We start from the raw sequence: 14,499 nt of genomic DNA on the forward strand, positions 1-14,499 counted from the left end.
AAAAAAAAAAAAAAAAAAAAAATAATCAAAATGATACCGCCATGACAGTAAATTATGCAACTGTATTTTGCGAAGCAGCTCGTTGTTTTAATAGGATCAGACAATGCATGCAGAATGCCACAGTATAATCCGACACACCCGCATGTTATTAGTCTTGTTTGTCTCACCATTTGCACGATAATTCTCCGTTTCAGTCTGTGTTTGGCCTACGACTATTATCACGCACGAAAGCAAGATGGATTTGAACTGTGCGGTCATCCTTTTGAATGGACTTCAATTTACGATTTCATATGGGCTTTTAGACATCTCATAGCCATATTGAAAAATCCCACACACAAAAAATCAACAAATGCAATTAAACTTAATAAATATCTAAACCATGAACCTTTAACATCATCACGTTTTGCTCACTGATAATAAGGACAAACTGCACAAATCGAGATTTAAGCACAGATTATATTTTATAATATACCGACAGGTCCATGATTTTCCTTGACCACGTCTTATCTTATCAGAATTGTCAGAAACCACTTTAGAAAGGTATATTAAACTAAACAAAATGAAAAACTATAATAAAAAGTAACATGATATAATATGCATAACAATAAAATATATGTTTGTGTCTTACCAAAACATAACTATACAAAAATGATGACTTTTTAATATATATAAAAAAAATAATAATAACAATTATGAACACATCCCGAATGCCCGAGTGTGTAGCTATATGACACTAATTAATAACCTGTAGTTGTTGTAAATAGTTACGGAAAAATATTAAAAAAAAACCTTTGATCTACTGCGATTATTTATTTTCTTTACAAAACGAAACTCGTGATTGAAGTGCTGATGTTGCTAAGCAACGTTACTCCAAAACATTCGAACCCAAAATCCTGTACTTTAAAAACCAACCCGTTACAAAAAGAAAAGGGCGACATGTTTTAGCTGAGGGTTAACAAAACCCAAAAGCTTACTTTATAACAGCAGTCCCCCAAGTCCTAACTTTAGCAACTTGAAAAACTTGCTCAGGTTTGCTTCGGCCCCACCCTCTCTGGAGAACAGAAATTTTGATTAGCGAAAGACTTCGTCAATCAGTCGCATCTTTGGAGACAAGCACTCGTCGGTCTCAACTTGTAAGGGCATTGGGTCGCTAGCATGGGAATATTGGCATCCATCTCTGTATAGGTAAGATGCATGCAATGGAAACTAAATAAATAGTGCATTTGTAAATAAACCCGTTGTAATGTCTAGCCGTGGTTGCCCGTGTATTTGCATTATAAAGCTCCATGGATCAAGGCATCTTAAATCTTAAACTAGCTGTGTTCTCAGCACTAGGAGGATACTCTGGAATGACAATCGTTCTAGTTCTGCAAAACACAGTGACGACTTCCGCCGATAATGCAGCTAAAAACGGTGTCAGACTTGTCTACATAAATAGTTAAACGCCTGCTATTTTATTATGTGTTAAATGAATCTTTATATATTGTTTTTGCATGTTATCTAATATAAACTTTTTGGAAAACACTTATAAGTACGGTACAACAACAAAAACAACAACAATAATAATAATAATAATAATAATAATAATAATAATAATAATAATAATAATAATAGAAACGATTATATTTCTCCCGTGTCATTCATGAATTATTAACGCTATACAGCTCTTAATTACATATAGACAAGTTTATGATGACTGGCTTTGCTTGTTTATTTGCTCACTAAAACAAACATCAACAGTAAACATGCAACTGGTTTGACTAAAGACGCTGCTTGGATACTGGCCTGTTTACACTTCAACTAATCTCCATAGAGTTTGACAGTCCTCATGCACAGTCCTCTGCACTTTAAGAGAGGCGCTGTTGACTGCTTATGTACATTCTGTAAAACCTTAGCTATATGCACACAAGATCCCCTTGTGTGTACATCCCAAAAAATAAAAATAAGATGCTTCTTTCTTTTCATTTTTGTACACTGCAGTTCAAATCTCTCTCTCTCTCTCTCTCTCTCTCTCTCTTCCTCTTCCATAGGCACTAGCAATGAAGGAAGGAATCTCTCTGCGGATGAAGGCCTTCATTGCTCAAACACCCCCCGGGCGGCCCAAGACTGCCTGCTGGCAATTCACAAAGAGTGACCTCGTTGGTCCGGTCCGAGTGAAATCAGACAGGTCAGAGGACAGACAGGGTGCTCCTCAGCTCAGAGGACAGGCAGGTAACATCCCAGTGGAGAGAGGGTTTGGACTAATAACAGATGGCTAAAAGAAATCCCTGCATAATCTTTCTCCTGTGTATTGAAGCCTCACGCCTCCACGTCTAGTCGGAGTGAGAAGAAGGTTCATCTGCCTTCCATTGAGGACACAGCAAGCAATACCAACCCAGAAGACCTCCCCGAAGTCAGCAGATTAGAATCGCTAACCAGGGGTAAGTGGATGCATCTCTGTGTTGTCTGTGGTTTTATAGACATACCTTGTATTCATGCTATTTTATCAAGTTTCTTTGATAATGACGGTTTAGCTATTTGAAAATGTTTACATTGCCTTTATTCTAAAATATTTCAACTCATTTATAGTATGTTGAAGATCAATAGCTATGGGCAAAAAAAACAAAAAACGTGCATTAACAAATAATTGAGTCATTGCTGATCAGTGTTTAGCAGCAGTGCAAAGGTTCTGGATAATCAATGTTAAATGCGTGCTGTGATGTTGAAAGCCAGTGTGGTTACTGTTGTTGCAGCAGGTGCCTGGGTGAGAAACACAGGTCCATACAGTAACTTTCAATCAAGCAGGACTCACCTTCTTCTCTCTCAAAGCCTGGGTGAACTACCAAATGACAACTCCCTGGACAGAGGTTCAACCAGAGAGTCTGAGCAGAACAAACCCAACACAGCCCCTCGAAGCCTGCAGAAGAGACCAGCTGGGAACTGCCTATAGTACATCACATTACTGCATGAGAAGGTGAGATCACGCTGACAGGTGTACACCTGTTCAAGTCAAGTCCTTCAAGGGTTTAGATAGAGCCACCAGTGCAAAATATGTGCTGTAAGTAGATACAGCAAACAATGCATACCTTCACTATAATCTTGCCTTAAGGATGGGAATCATACAAAAGCATTAGCTAGCTTGCCCTTAGATATGGTGTTAAAATGAGTTTGTTTGCTCCCATCAGGAGCAGTGTTTGCTGATGCTCGGGGATGAAATTAACCGACTGTCTGTGTTTGAGTTCGAAGCGGCACGAAAGGATGAGATGATCGCATTTCTCCAGGAAAAAGTGGCTGGGCTGTCCAATCAGCTGAGCCTGGCCAAGAATGAGGAAGTCATCACTGCTCAGGTGAGAGGCTGGACTGAGCGTGTTTCCATCAGTCACGACATGCACTTGTACTAGAAATTAGCAGTGGAGCTTACTTCTTTGTGGGTTCTCTGACCACAGGCAGCATTGATCCTACGCTTGGGGGGTGAAGTCAGTCGTCTCAGGAAGTTTGAAGCTGAGATTCTGAGTAAAGACCAGCTGATAGAAGATCTAAGAGAGGAGATTGAGAGTTTGACTTTGCAGCATCACCAATGGGAATCCGACTTCGTGGAGCAAGAGACCGATGTACCATATGATAAAGTTTATATTTTATTTGTATTATTAGCTATTTCTCCCTCACAGTTTTCAATACAAAAAGCAAAACATCATCTTCATATAATTTTGTTTTTCAAGCAGAATACCTGCTTTGTTGTTCTGAGGACGTTTGGAGGGCTGAATACTAAATCAATAATAGACGTTTCAGTGTATTTCAAAATGCGAGCTTTATAAATCACGTGGGTTCCTTCATCGAGGGGAACTGCCTGCTGCATTCATCTCCCTGTATATTTTCCAATTCATTTCCGCTTGTTTTCTCAGTGCTTGAACAGTAGGCATGAGAATATGGAAGTTGAATCTGCTGGAAATGAGGGCGATTGCCCTTCTCAGTTGGAGTCTCAGCCTGAAAGGAGTAAAGAGGAACTAGCACAGGAGCTGCAGACAATAAGAAAGGACTATATGATTTCTACAGGTCTGCGAAAGTCGTGTCCAGCTATTTACCAGCTTCAGTCCTGCTTATGATTGCACAAATGCAATTTAGTTTTGATTATTGTGTCCCTGACAGGCACAGTGTCTTCCTTAAGGAGGGAACTCTCTTTCCGAGAGGCAGAACTGCTGAAGGCCAGGTCTGATCAAGACAGATTGCAGAGGGAGTTGACGGAGAGGGTGGCACAGCTGCATGCCATGTCTAACAAGGTACCCCCTAAAAGACTACCCAATAGCGCTTGTCTAAGTGGGCATTACTTGGGCATGACAGTGCAGATCTGGTGTTGAGCTGAAGTTGTGACCCATATTCGGGAGAAGTGGATCAATTATTGAATACAAACTATATGCAAATATTTATATGTTAGTTCTATTAATACAGCTTTGTTTGCTTTGTAAGTATGCAAGGGGAAAAAATTGTCCAACCCAGGCTGATTAAATCCCAGACTGTGTTTGTAGCTTTCCAGTTTAAGAGATGGCAGGAAACATGAGGATGTGATGTCCGAGTTGCAGAAGGAGAGCGTTATACAGAGAAAGGTAAGAGACTCAGCTTTGGTGCCCTTTTCAAACTGTGGCACAGAAGTAGTTTTTCTGAATGAATAAAGCGGTGGATCTGTGTGACAATGACAGATCCACACTGCTTTTACTGCTGTGCTGTTGAGACTGGTGTAGATGTAAACCAATGCACAAACATGCTTGTAGTATTATGCTGCTATCACTATCAGCCAGCATTTTGTGAGCCACTCTGAGTCATCACATTGTATCACTTAGCTTAAAAGCACCAAACAACTTGTATTGTTTGTGCAGCAAATTGCAGAACTGAAGCAGGAGGAATCCAAGAGAAATGAGCTGCTGGCCAGCTTCAAGGCTGAGATCCAGAAGCTGCAGCAGGAGCTGGCAGCAGAGAGAGACAGCCTCGCTCAGCTACAGAAGGACCGCACAGAGATCCAGAGCAAAGCCGCTGCCCTGCAGCAGTCAGAGCACCAGACCAAAGTGGCAGTGGAGCAGCTGCAGTCCAGGGTACGAACTGAAGCCTTCTCGTGCGCTTTTCTGAGCAACCCCTCAGGAAGATGTATGTGTATTACATGATCTGTGAAGGATTCTTACAAAGCTGTTGACATAAATACTCTTGTGTTTTCAAAACAAGTATAAGGTCTGTTTGGTGCTGATTGGAGGTCACCATTTTCTTTAATATTTATTCCCACAGTTTGAAAGGTTCAGAAGAAAAAATCATCCAGGCTGCCTATATTGCTCCAGGTGCCAAGCTCCTGGTGAATGAAGTCAGTGACAACGAGATACTCAGCACCATGCAGGTCTGCTACTGTCTCATTTTAATTCTGAGCTTGATGACAATGTAGTGTGGAATACTGTGGCTTACTCCACCTCCACTTTAACGGGATAATAAATATTAAAACAAATCTTACCTCCCGTTTCTTGTAAGTCATGTATAATGGTTTCCGTATAGGGAGAGGATCTATAGGATAAACGGGATTCACCCAATTCAAAGTTAAAATCTGTACTATCTACAGAAAAAAAAAAAAAACTTCTAAGAAAGTTGAGTAGTAAGGAAAAAAAAAATCTGTTTTCTAACTGTAATGCCACCACCTGTTATAAATGCAAATTATTTTGAAGTGAAAATCAAATCCAGATGTTCTACAATATGTGGTAGGTACAGTAGGACTGCAATTATTTTGGTAAAGGAAAATGTGTGTTTTTTTTATTTTCCAGAAAATAGTTAATGACCGCTCTGAGTTTCACCAAATGCTCACACAGAAAGGAGAGAAAGTTCCAAACCTCTATATCACAGAGACATCCGAAAAACAAGCCAGATCACCATCCAGGAAGAGCTGAAGCAATCTGGCTAATCACAATGACTACAGAGCAGCAGCGGCACAGTCCCAATGGTGTCTTTCATAATTAAATACAGGAGCATACACCTATGCTGGTTATTCATCACCAATACAGTAACACATGTCATATGTGCAGGACAGCGAGTGTCCTGTCAGTTCCTTCCCATTCATCCTATTTTTGATAATGACATTGTTTTTAGCAGGGAAGTCTGAGATTTTCATTAAGATAACAGAAGAAAAAATTCAACTGATGCTATACTTAGGATTCTGTGCGTATGTTTGTTATAATATTGCTTATAGTACTTAATATTGCATATACATGACAGAACTACGTGCATAATGTCTGTATATAAATGTTCTGTGAATTAGAACCAGTATTTAATGACTTTACACATGACATACTTCATCACTGCAGAAACTGGGTTCACCCGTACATATTAATGAAACTTAACAGGAAATAAAACTGTAAAAACAGGCCTCTGACTGAATGACAACAATGACTGTTTGCCAATGAGTTCACATTAAATAACATCTGGGATTCACAAACAAAAGCTTGGATATCGGTCAAGCAGTCCATGGCATTATAAATTAAAAAAAAAAAAAAAAAAGATTTCCTTAAGAATGAAGAAAATCTTACACCCAAGCACAATATTCAACACTGCATTCCCATGCATAGACAGGACTGCTTTCTTGCAGGCACCTCAGCAAAAAAAAACTGTGTGCCAGCCCAGATAAAGCTATAGCACTACACTTATAGGACTGCAATGTACTGTATTTACACCTTAAAAATATTGTGTTTCTTAGCACCATAATTAGCATTTGAAAATCATATTTTTCAAGTCTTCTAGTCTCTGCTCCGTAGCAGCTGCTCCTGGCAGATGAAAGGCTGATGCAGCTGCAGGCATTTTCCTTGCCAACTCTGAGTTACTTGCGGAAGCCAGTTTCTGCCTCCTCTGAGTCAAACTGTAAGCAGATTCAGTGCCGTTCACAGTGCAAAAGGTAAAGGTTTAAGAAGCCTTCTGAGCCCTTTCCTCAACATACAACTGCATCTGAAAATAAAAGAGAAACAGTGGTCTAAATTCAATAAGTAAATGTATTTAGTGTGGTACCGACAGAGATAAAAAGCTGATAGAAACCTCAGAATCATAGTGTCCGATAAATCGTTCCCAATGTTATATTAAACTATGATTATTGGGGTCTGTATATGTCAACTTTACAAAATCTGCCTTTCAACCTGTACGGGGCATTTAAGTAGACTCACTGTCCACTTCAGTGAGCTAGCCAAAGCTTTCCAATGTGTGCTCCTGCTCTCAAGACCGCAGCTGCATGCATGGATCTCTCTTACTTTGACAATGTCAGAGGTCATGGTTTTTAGAGGGATCAGTCTGGGCTCCCGCATGTGCACTTCCTGCTCATCAGCAACAATCCAAGGGAAATCCTACAGGAGAGGAAACCAATTAAATGACATGAACGTGTCGTTCGATTAGCAACTTCCTCGGAAACAAACAGGATTGAGATTGTTGCGGTCTAGTTTGTGGTTTTCCTGTTAATAATAGCAGATGTTCTGCTGACCTTAATGACCTGAATTTTTTCCATGTTGCGAGTGGCAGCTTCTCTGGTGTGAACCAGTACTGTAAATGTACAGCCTGCAAAAAATAAAATCCTGTATTAGCAAGGAACAGGGAAAAATAAACATGACTACAGCTCTGTGATATTAGCAGAAGAGTTAAGAGAAATCATTTTTCACTATAAAAGAATGTCATATTGTCATGAAACTTGGCAATTCTTTTTCAATACTATTCTGCACATACTGACGATACAGCTTTATCATCGTATGGAAAGCTCTGATCTTGAATCTCCAGTCATGGGGCTGGGGGTGTATGATTCTGACATACTTTCTATGCAAGAAAGAATAAGCTTACCAGGGGGGTTGTTGTCTAGAACGGCATCACAAACACTGATCTTTAGGATGAATGCTCGCAGCAACTGCTCCACATGAGAAAGCAAAGTGTCAGAGCTGGAGACAAACACAACAAAACGCATTAGACTTGTGCATATGGGATAGGGTTATTTTTTTCAAAGAAACAATGAGAACACTGAGGCTTTACAGTAATATAAACTACCCATTAATGATTATAAAGCTTTTTTTCAAGTGTTTGATTCATGAATTATCAGTGTACTACATTCTTTCTGCAATTTCACATTTTGATTAATATTTTTCTTCAGAAATCTTATTTAGAGAACACATGTTTTCTTCTACAATCTCTCTCTCTCTATACACACACACACACACACACAGTATCCCACCTGATAGAGACCAGAGGAGGCTGTGACATTTCAAACACAAATCTCTCCACTGGGTGATGCCCTTTGTCCATAATGACAAGGACTATTTTCTCAGCATCATTCTTAAAGAAACAAAAAAAAACACGTTTACATTGATTACTGGAGTCAATCCCCCTCCCCCAGACAGAGCCTTACCTTCACAATCAGTGGTTTAATGCAATGGAGAGTGTCTTGGATGTACTGATTCAGTTCAGGGTGGCAGGACATCTGAGAAAGAACAAAATGAAGTGTGCAACTAATTTCCTATTGCTAGTACTGAGATAATCATTTTTTTTTTTTTTTACAAGTCAGTTAGGACGGTGCCCGGCTGTGTACTCCAGATCGCTCCCATTCTTACCTGCACAGGAACGCTGTATTTCTTTCTCTTCTGGAAAATCCCACTCGGGTAAACCTCCCTGACATAGAGTATGAGGTGAATGGCCACCTCCAAAAACTCACACAGGATATCAGCGACAACTGAAGACAGAGAATAGAAGGCAGCCCAGCTCAGAGAGACTCTGAAAGCAACGCTGTTTAAATCATTCAAGCACATGACATAATCAATGCTGTACCTTGCCCAAAATTCAGATCCTGTCTCGTGAGGGTTGTCATGCTGCTAAGAAGCTGTGGAGGATTCAAACGTTTACTTTTATTTTTTTTAAAAAGGCGGTTGGCATGTACTCTTCTTATTAAATAACAATGCTGGTGTAAAATCCAATGACTGATCAATTACCACATGTCAGTTATTATTAGATCGATATTTTAACATAACAAGCAACAAAAAAAAAAACATTTAATATAAAATTCAAACCAAAACCGAATCGAATTAAACCAGCGCTGTTATTTTTCACATCATTAATGTATCCATTTCTCTGTTAATTATATATATATATTATATATATATATATATATATATATATATATATAGATATATGATATATATATGTTTTGCAAAGATTATCGATATATGAAATAATATTCACCAAGTGTTTACATGCACCGCCGGTATTTTCCTTTCTGCAAAAGCGTCTGTCGCTCTTTGCTGACGAATCCAAACCACACACGTGATTCCTATCGAGCGGGACTTTTCATTTTCTGTCGGTTTGCAGTCACTCGCACTTATGTAATTGCAATGCTCTTGCAGCAGACTGGACAAATATCGCTTGCAACGCTCACTTGCAATAAAGTTTGCGGAACGTTTATATTAAATGTCAAGTTTAATTAGACGCAGTTGCCAAGAAAGACCCCAGCCATTCCAGGTTATTTACAGCAGCATATAGGGAAAATGAAAAGGTTCTTCTTGTCTTCTGTGTTATCCAGAATGGACAGGAATACATCACTGCATGGTCCGTCCTTAATACAAAACCGCAATACAAAGTCGCTCATCACACTCTCTTTAGCTGCTGCTAAAAGCCGGGACGATGTAAAACTGTACTACTTCTTTCGATTATATAGAGTTGGTTTATGTTTAGGATTGAGATGATTTCAATGGTTTTCAGCTAGATAAAAGATGGCAATGTATTTTAAAACTATTGTGAGCAGAGTCATCATTTAGATTTAATCCAGGTTATTATTATTATTATTATTATTATTATTATTATTATTCATTTCAGGGAAAAAAAATACTAAAAAAAAACATGGGAACAAGCTTCATGCAAAGGCTATCATTCTGATGCTCGTTGATGCAGCAGTGAGAGGGGGAGGGGGTTGGAGGGCTATAGGGTCAGACGCAGCTGGTGGTTCATTTATTTTAGTATTGTGAGCAGAGGGGTACCCCTGTTAGAGTACAGGGCACTGCATGGAGGCAACACAATCCACACCTTTACTGAGAGTCAAAACTGGCAATAACGTGTTTATCTGCGTTGTGTATTGCCCGGTGACTCGGGTGAACGTTTAGTTCATGGTCGCTGTGTCTATGCAAGAATTAATGAAGAAAATAATCTCGAATCTTTTGTCTCTTTCACAAAACAATAGATTATTATAAATCGTAAAGCTGCCCTTCTGTTTGTGCAGATCGTTTAAAGACTTCTGGTAAAAGTATTCTGCTGATTGAATTTGGGTAAGCGTTTCTTTAAGCAGTTTCCTTCTAAGAGATTAAACAAATGCATTTGTTTTGTTGTTTTGTTGTTGTTGTTTTATAGTGTTGTTTACTAAACCGAATAAACGTTTATTATGCATTTTGAGAAATGTCTAGGAAAACAGAGGGATGTCGGAATTGCAGATTTATTTAAAAGCAGTATTTTTGTTCACAAATTGGATTTAAGGCCACAAAAGATTCACTAGGTTGTCGCCAGTTTCGACTGGAGAGCCATCTGTCCTGCCTAGCAGCTGTTGCAGACAGGTTCGTCATGTTTCAGTAGAATTGTCATTGTCTGCTGTGTGTGTGTGTGTGTGTGTGTGGTATATATATATATATATATATATATATATATATATATATATATATATATATATATATATATATATATACACACTCTTAAATATCTTAAACATGTAAATAATTGTGCACTTTTTAATGAAAACATACAAATTAAATAAGGTATTTTTAATAGGCCAGGTGCATAAGACTAAAATTAAACATTTTAATCTGATGAATTGCTGGAGCGCTTCCGGAAATGTGAGTGTCATTTTGTTTTTATTTGTCTACTCCTTTTGCTTACGAGAAACACGCAGTAATGTATCAACAATTAGTCATTGTACAAAGTTCGTATCAAATTGACTATTTTATTAGTGCCGAGGGTCATGGCACAGAGATATGTGTGCATTTCCTGCTGAACGCAGTGAACCTTGATTGAGTTTAGACTACTGTAGAGCGTGAGGGTCTTAAATAACTCTGCTTTGGGAAGCGGTTGGTCTGGGTGTTGTATTAACTGTACCACATTCAGGTAAGTGACAACGCACCTTTCTTCACAAAAAAAAAGAGACACTGTCTAGGGGTTACTGAGATGCGCCACATTTTTCTTTCTTAGGCTTGAGTTCATTCTGCTTTATTAGAAAGCACTTTGTTGCAGTCCCATTTGTTTCTATTGGATCACAGTAAGCAATGCATGCGGAAACACGTGACTAGTGGTGGTTTTTTTAAAAATAAAGACTGTGGATACACACACATACACACACACCTGCAGGAATCCAGTTATATAAGATTCTTTTTACAGACATCTCTTGTGCTTATGTTGCTATGGAAACTTGCTGTCTTTCGTGACATAATGTGATATACAGTAATTCACATACATTGTACTGTACAGTAACCAGCATTGCCAGGCATAATACTGAATAAAATATTCATCTTTGTTGCCAGTTGAAAACTCTCAAGACCAATGGCTGAATCTATCGTCATGGCTAACCTCTGCTGCTTGGCTCTTTTCAGACGAAGCTGCATCACTCTGAAGGATGGAGCCCCAGGAGTCAGATGTGCAGTACGCTCGCTGGAATGAGAGCTGCCAGGATGAAGTCAACATCAATGTCTCTTCCACATCCACACTAGAGGGGTACGGCACTGGCTTTCTTATAGGTTAAACCATTTCAGTATACAGCTATGGCCAAAAGTTTTACATCACCTAAGGTTTTAGGATAGAGACACACACACTATATATATATATATATATATATATATATATATATATATATATATATATATATATATATATATATAAGTATAATTTAGATATTTTATTTAACATTATGTAATGAAAGAAACACCACAATGATATTTCAAAAGTCTCCCAGAAGCCATAATAATAGTTACAGTATTTCATGTTAGATTTCGATTTTTACATTTTTGGAAAACTACAAAGTGGTATGTAAAGTAATTTAATTTACATTATTCAGCAGGTTTCATTCGACTTTATGAAGCAAAATGAGTTCATTCTAAAGGGTGATGCAGAACTTTTGGTCATAGCTGTAGATTAACCTGGACATTTTACTATGTACATTGAGGAAGACCAAATGTTCTGTCTGTCTGTCTGTCTGTCTTTCAGATATGGCATCCCACAGGGCTACTGTTTTTACATTGCATTATATATGAGACAAGGCTTTGAAGATGGACTAGATGAACAAGGATAAGCAAACATCTAAAGACAAGTCTGTTAGATGAAAGCAAGTGTTTAAAAGGTTCTGCAGCTAAAGTTGCGTGTTGCTTTCTGTCTTTGCCTAGGATCTCCAAGCAGCTGTGCACTGGGACGCCTGGCATTGCCATGAAGTTGATCGGAGTGCTTGCGATTCTGAGCCTCGTTTTCATCATTGGATACGTCACTGGCTACTACGTACACAAGTGTAAATAAGCGATGTTTCATTTGATCACAGAGCAAAAACTTTTTCAGTTGTGCAACAAAAGAAAAGCATTGCATGAAGTGTGTATCCACCAGCAGATTGGGTTTGTAGATTGTTAGAATTGAAACCATCAAGTACACAGCTGTTCAATTCTTATGCTCTGGTAAATTAGAAATATGTGCAACCAGGAGAGAAAATGGAATATGAATATCAAGTTGGGTTCACCTAACAAGTCATCATTGATATGTCAGCTGGACCCAGATAAATATTGATACACGTTAATTTGCTTTATTGCAAGGATTTATAATTTACCAATGTTTCCTTTAAAAAGGGAATATAAAATTTGTGTGCTGCAAAATAATTTCAGATGTGCTGCTCATAACTACAGCATTCGATCTGTCAGAAATTATGGGTGTAAGCGATCAAGTTACGCAGATGGGTAATAGTTCTTAGGGTTTTTCTGCGTTGATGCCTATCATGTTTATCTGCAAAGCCTTTAGCATGTGAAAGACGTTCATTTCTTTACTGTTCTGTTGTTTTACAAGTCCAAGACCCTCCTCTGCCGCCTCTCAATATATTCTTTATCAGATGGATATTAACATTGCAAAGAAAACGGTTTTATATTTACAAATAATAAGAACCATGAGTTCAGGTGACTGGTCATGTAGGTTTTACTGTTCTTTTTTCTATAGACTATTACCACCAGTCCTCAGTGTGAAGCCTGTTTCTTCTGTAGATGTACATAGAAATAATACAATATCCTCAAACTATATTTTATCAGTGATTTTCCAATCAATCAAATTCATATACTCCTAGTATCACAGTTGATATTGATATGAATATTGAATTCAAATTTCACTGAACATATACTTTAGAACTAAAAGCAACATGTTTAACAAAGAAACAATCTCAGCCATATATGTATATATAAAATACAAGTGATTTGTAATTAAATGGATACATTTTACAGTCGACTCGGTTTTATTTCACACTTGCTGAACAATTACAGTTGTACTATAAAAACAAACTAAAGTTAAAATGACTCAAGAAGTCTGTGGTCAATAGTGAATTACTTTTTCATTGTGTTCAAATGAAAGAATACCTTGTAAATACAGTGGTCACACTACTGTTTCAGATTAACTTGAGTGATCTTTTAAGAGTGTCATCCACGTATCATAGCCTTTCTCAATAACGATTACACTAGTGCTTTCCATAAAGTTTTTACAGTGGGGTGGCACCGCAAAACCTTCATAACACAAAAACAGATTACTTTCAATTCTGCACGTTTTTATTCTCATGTAGGTTGAGATGAAGGAAAGAGGTTTTATAGACTGACATACTAGAATCTGTTTACGGAGTGGAGGATGAAAATGATATATGACCCTATAGCACCTGCAATACCTATACTTGTGTCACACTGTCGCCAGGAAACAACAAAAGGCCGACGTTTTAGGAACTTGAGACATTAGCAGCCAACTGACAGTTCTCTTTTACTCTGCTGGTGTTATCACTAAATATGCGATGTATGAATATCAGCTACACAAATACAGCGTTGCCTTTATTCTCTATGGGGTTGAAGTTTCAGAGATTCTGTATGGGAAATTAAAATGTTCAACCGGACATACCTGGAGTTAATAACGGAGACATTGCAGGCGAAATGCCACAGAATGTGTATCCACAGAATGATGAAGGACTGGATAGGCCGATATGCAAACGCATTACGCACTGTCACAAATGCGTACGCAAGAAACTGGACATACCCTGTTGATCAAAAAAAATAACAATCCTTTCATCTATCAAGAAACCGACAGACCATAGGAACATGCCCGCAGGCACTTGGCTTTGTGTTGGCATTTACTGTGGGCAGCATGCTTTACTGTTTAAAGCCATATAACCTCTAATGTGATTAGGGTTCATTTCAATTAGAGTGAATGATGGATCCAAAAACATTTTGAGAAACCGATTACTTACAGAACTGACTTTATAATTTTTTTTCTTCTTTTTTTATTGAC

At 38.2% G+C, this 14,499-nt stretch overlaps 3 protein-coding genes and 1 long non-coding RNA gene across 8 annotated transcripts; 3 read left to right on the plus strand and 1 right to left on the minus strand.

Annotated features, from left to right (window-relative positions):
• The first annotated feature begins 899 nt into the window (after positions 1-899).
• On the plus strand, positions 900-3,320 carry LOC121328430. The gene is made up of 5 exons (XR_005951686.1): positions 900-1,185; positions 2,031-2,211; positions 2,297-2,420; positions 2,733-2,953; positions 3,165-3,320. It is a non-coding gene; the product is annotated as an uncharacterized LOC121328430 (long non-coding RNA).
• Positions 3,321-3,887: 567 nt separating this feature from the next.
• Positions 3,888-6,369, plus strand: LOC121328398 (coiled-coil domain-containing protein 27-like). Its single transcript, XM_041273037.1, has 6 exons — positions 3,888-4,032; positions 4,126-4,256; positions 4,503-4,580; positions 4,851-5,063; positions 5,251-5,356; positions 5,772-6,369. Exons 1-5 carry the CDS (start codon positions 3,906-3,908, stop codon positions 5,320-5,322), a joined length of 621 nt encoding a protein of 206 aa, XP_041128971.1. The 5' UTR covers positions 3,888-3,905; the 3' UTR covers positions 5,323-5,356; positions 5,772-6,369.
• A 93-nt stretch (positions 6,370-6,462) lies between these two features.
• LOC121328397 (mitotic spindle assembly checkpoint protein MAD2B-like) lies at positions 6,463-9,253 on the minus strand. 5 transcript variants are annotated; one of them, XM_041273034.1, is made up of 9 exons: positions 9,202-9,240; positions 8,791-8,842; positions 8,577-8,695; positions 8,375-8,446; positions 8,201-8,301; positions 7,816-7,910; positions 7,466-7,539; positions 7,239-7,331; positions 6,463-6,942 (listed from the first exon to the last, which is right to left on the minus strand). In XM_041273034.1, the coding sequence occupies exons 2-9, from the start codon at positions 8,828-8,830 to the stop codon at positions 6,901-6,903; spliced, it is 636 nt and encodes a 211-aa protein (XP_041128968.1). In that variant the 5' UTR covers positions 8,831-8,842; positions 9,202-9,240; the 3' UTR covers positions 6,463-6,900. The 5 variants fall into 5 exon arrangements, with proteins under 5 accessions (XP_041128968.1, XP_041128967.1, XP_041128970.1 ...); XM_041273033.1 differs by having other exon boundaries at positions 7,155-7,331; XM_041273036.1 differs by lacking the exon at positions 9,202-9,240 and having other exon boundaries at positions 8,791-8,947.
• Positions 9,254-11,003: 1,750 nt separating this feature from the next.
• On the plus strand, positions 11,004-13,396 carry LOC121329384 (small integral membrane protein 1-like). The gene is made up of 3 exons (XM_041274964.1): positions 11,004-11,103; positions 11,586-11,706; positions 12,372-13,396. The coding sequence occupies exons 2-3, from the start codon at positions 11,609-11,611 to the stop codon at positions 12,496-12,498; spliced, it is 225 nt and encodes a 74-aa protein (XP_041130898.1). The 5' UTR covers positions 11,004-11,103; positions 11,586-11,608; the 3' UTR covers positions 12,499-13,396.
• Positions 13,397-14,499: the final 1,103 nt, after the last annotated feature.

The sequence above is a fragment of the Polyodon spathula genome, chromosome 16, assembly GCF_017654505.1.
Source record: "Polyodon spathula isolate WHYD16114869_AA chromosome 16, ASM1765450v1, whole genome shotgun sequence".
Lineage (NCBI taxonomy): Eukaryota > Metazoa > Chordata > Actinopteri > Acipenseriformes > Polyodontidae > Polyodon > Polyodon spathula.

Coding starts and splice junctions, on each gene's coding strand:
- LOC121328398 (XM_041273037.1), top strand. CDS start 3,906: ATGGAAGTTGAATCTGCTGGAAATGAGGGCGATTGCCCTTCTCAGTTG. Junction 4,257..4,502: donor TGCATGCCATGTCTAACAAG/GTACCCCCTAAA, acceptor CTGTGTTTGTAG/CTTTCCAGTTTAAGAGATGG. Junction 4,581..4,850: donor AGAGCGTTATACAGAGAAAG/GTAAGAGACTCA, acceptor TTGTTTGTGCAG/CAAATTGCAGAACTGAAGCA.
- LOC121328397 (XM_041273032.1), bottom strand. CDS start 8,830: ATGACAACCCTCACGAGACAGGATCTGAATTTTGGGCAAG. Junction 8,696..8,790: donor GGATCTGAATTTTGGGCAAG/GTACAGCATTGA, acceptor CTCTGTCTTCAG/TTGTCGCTGATATCCTGTGT. Junction 8,447..8,576: donor AATACAGCGTTCCTGTGCAG/GTAAGAATGGGA, acceptor GTTCTTTCTCAG/ATGTCCTGCCACCCTGAACT.
- LOC121329384 (XM_041274964.1), top strand. CDS start 11,609: ATGGAGCCCCAGGAGTCAGATGTGCAGTACGCTCGCTGGAATGAGAGC. Junction 11,707..12,371: donor TCCACATCCACACTAGAGGG/GTACGGCACTGG, acceptor GTCTTTGCCTAG/GATCTCCAAGCAGCTGTGCA.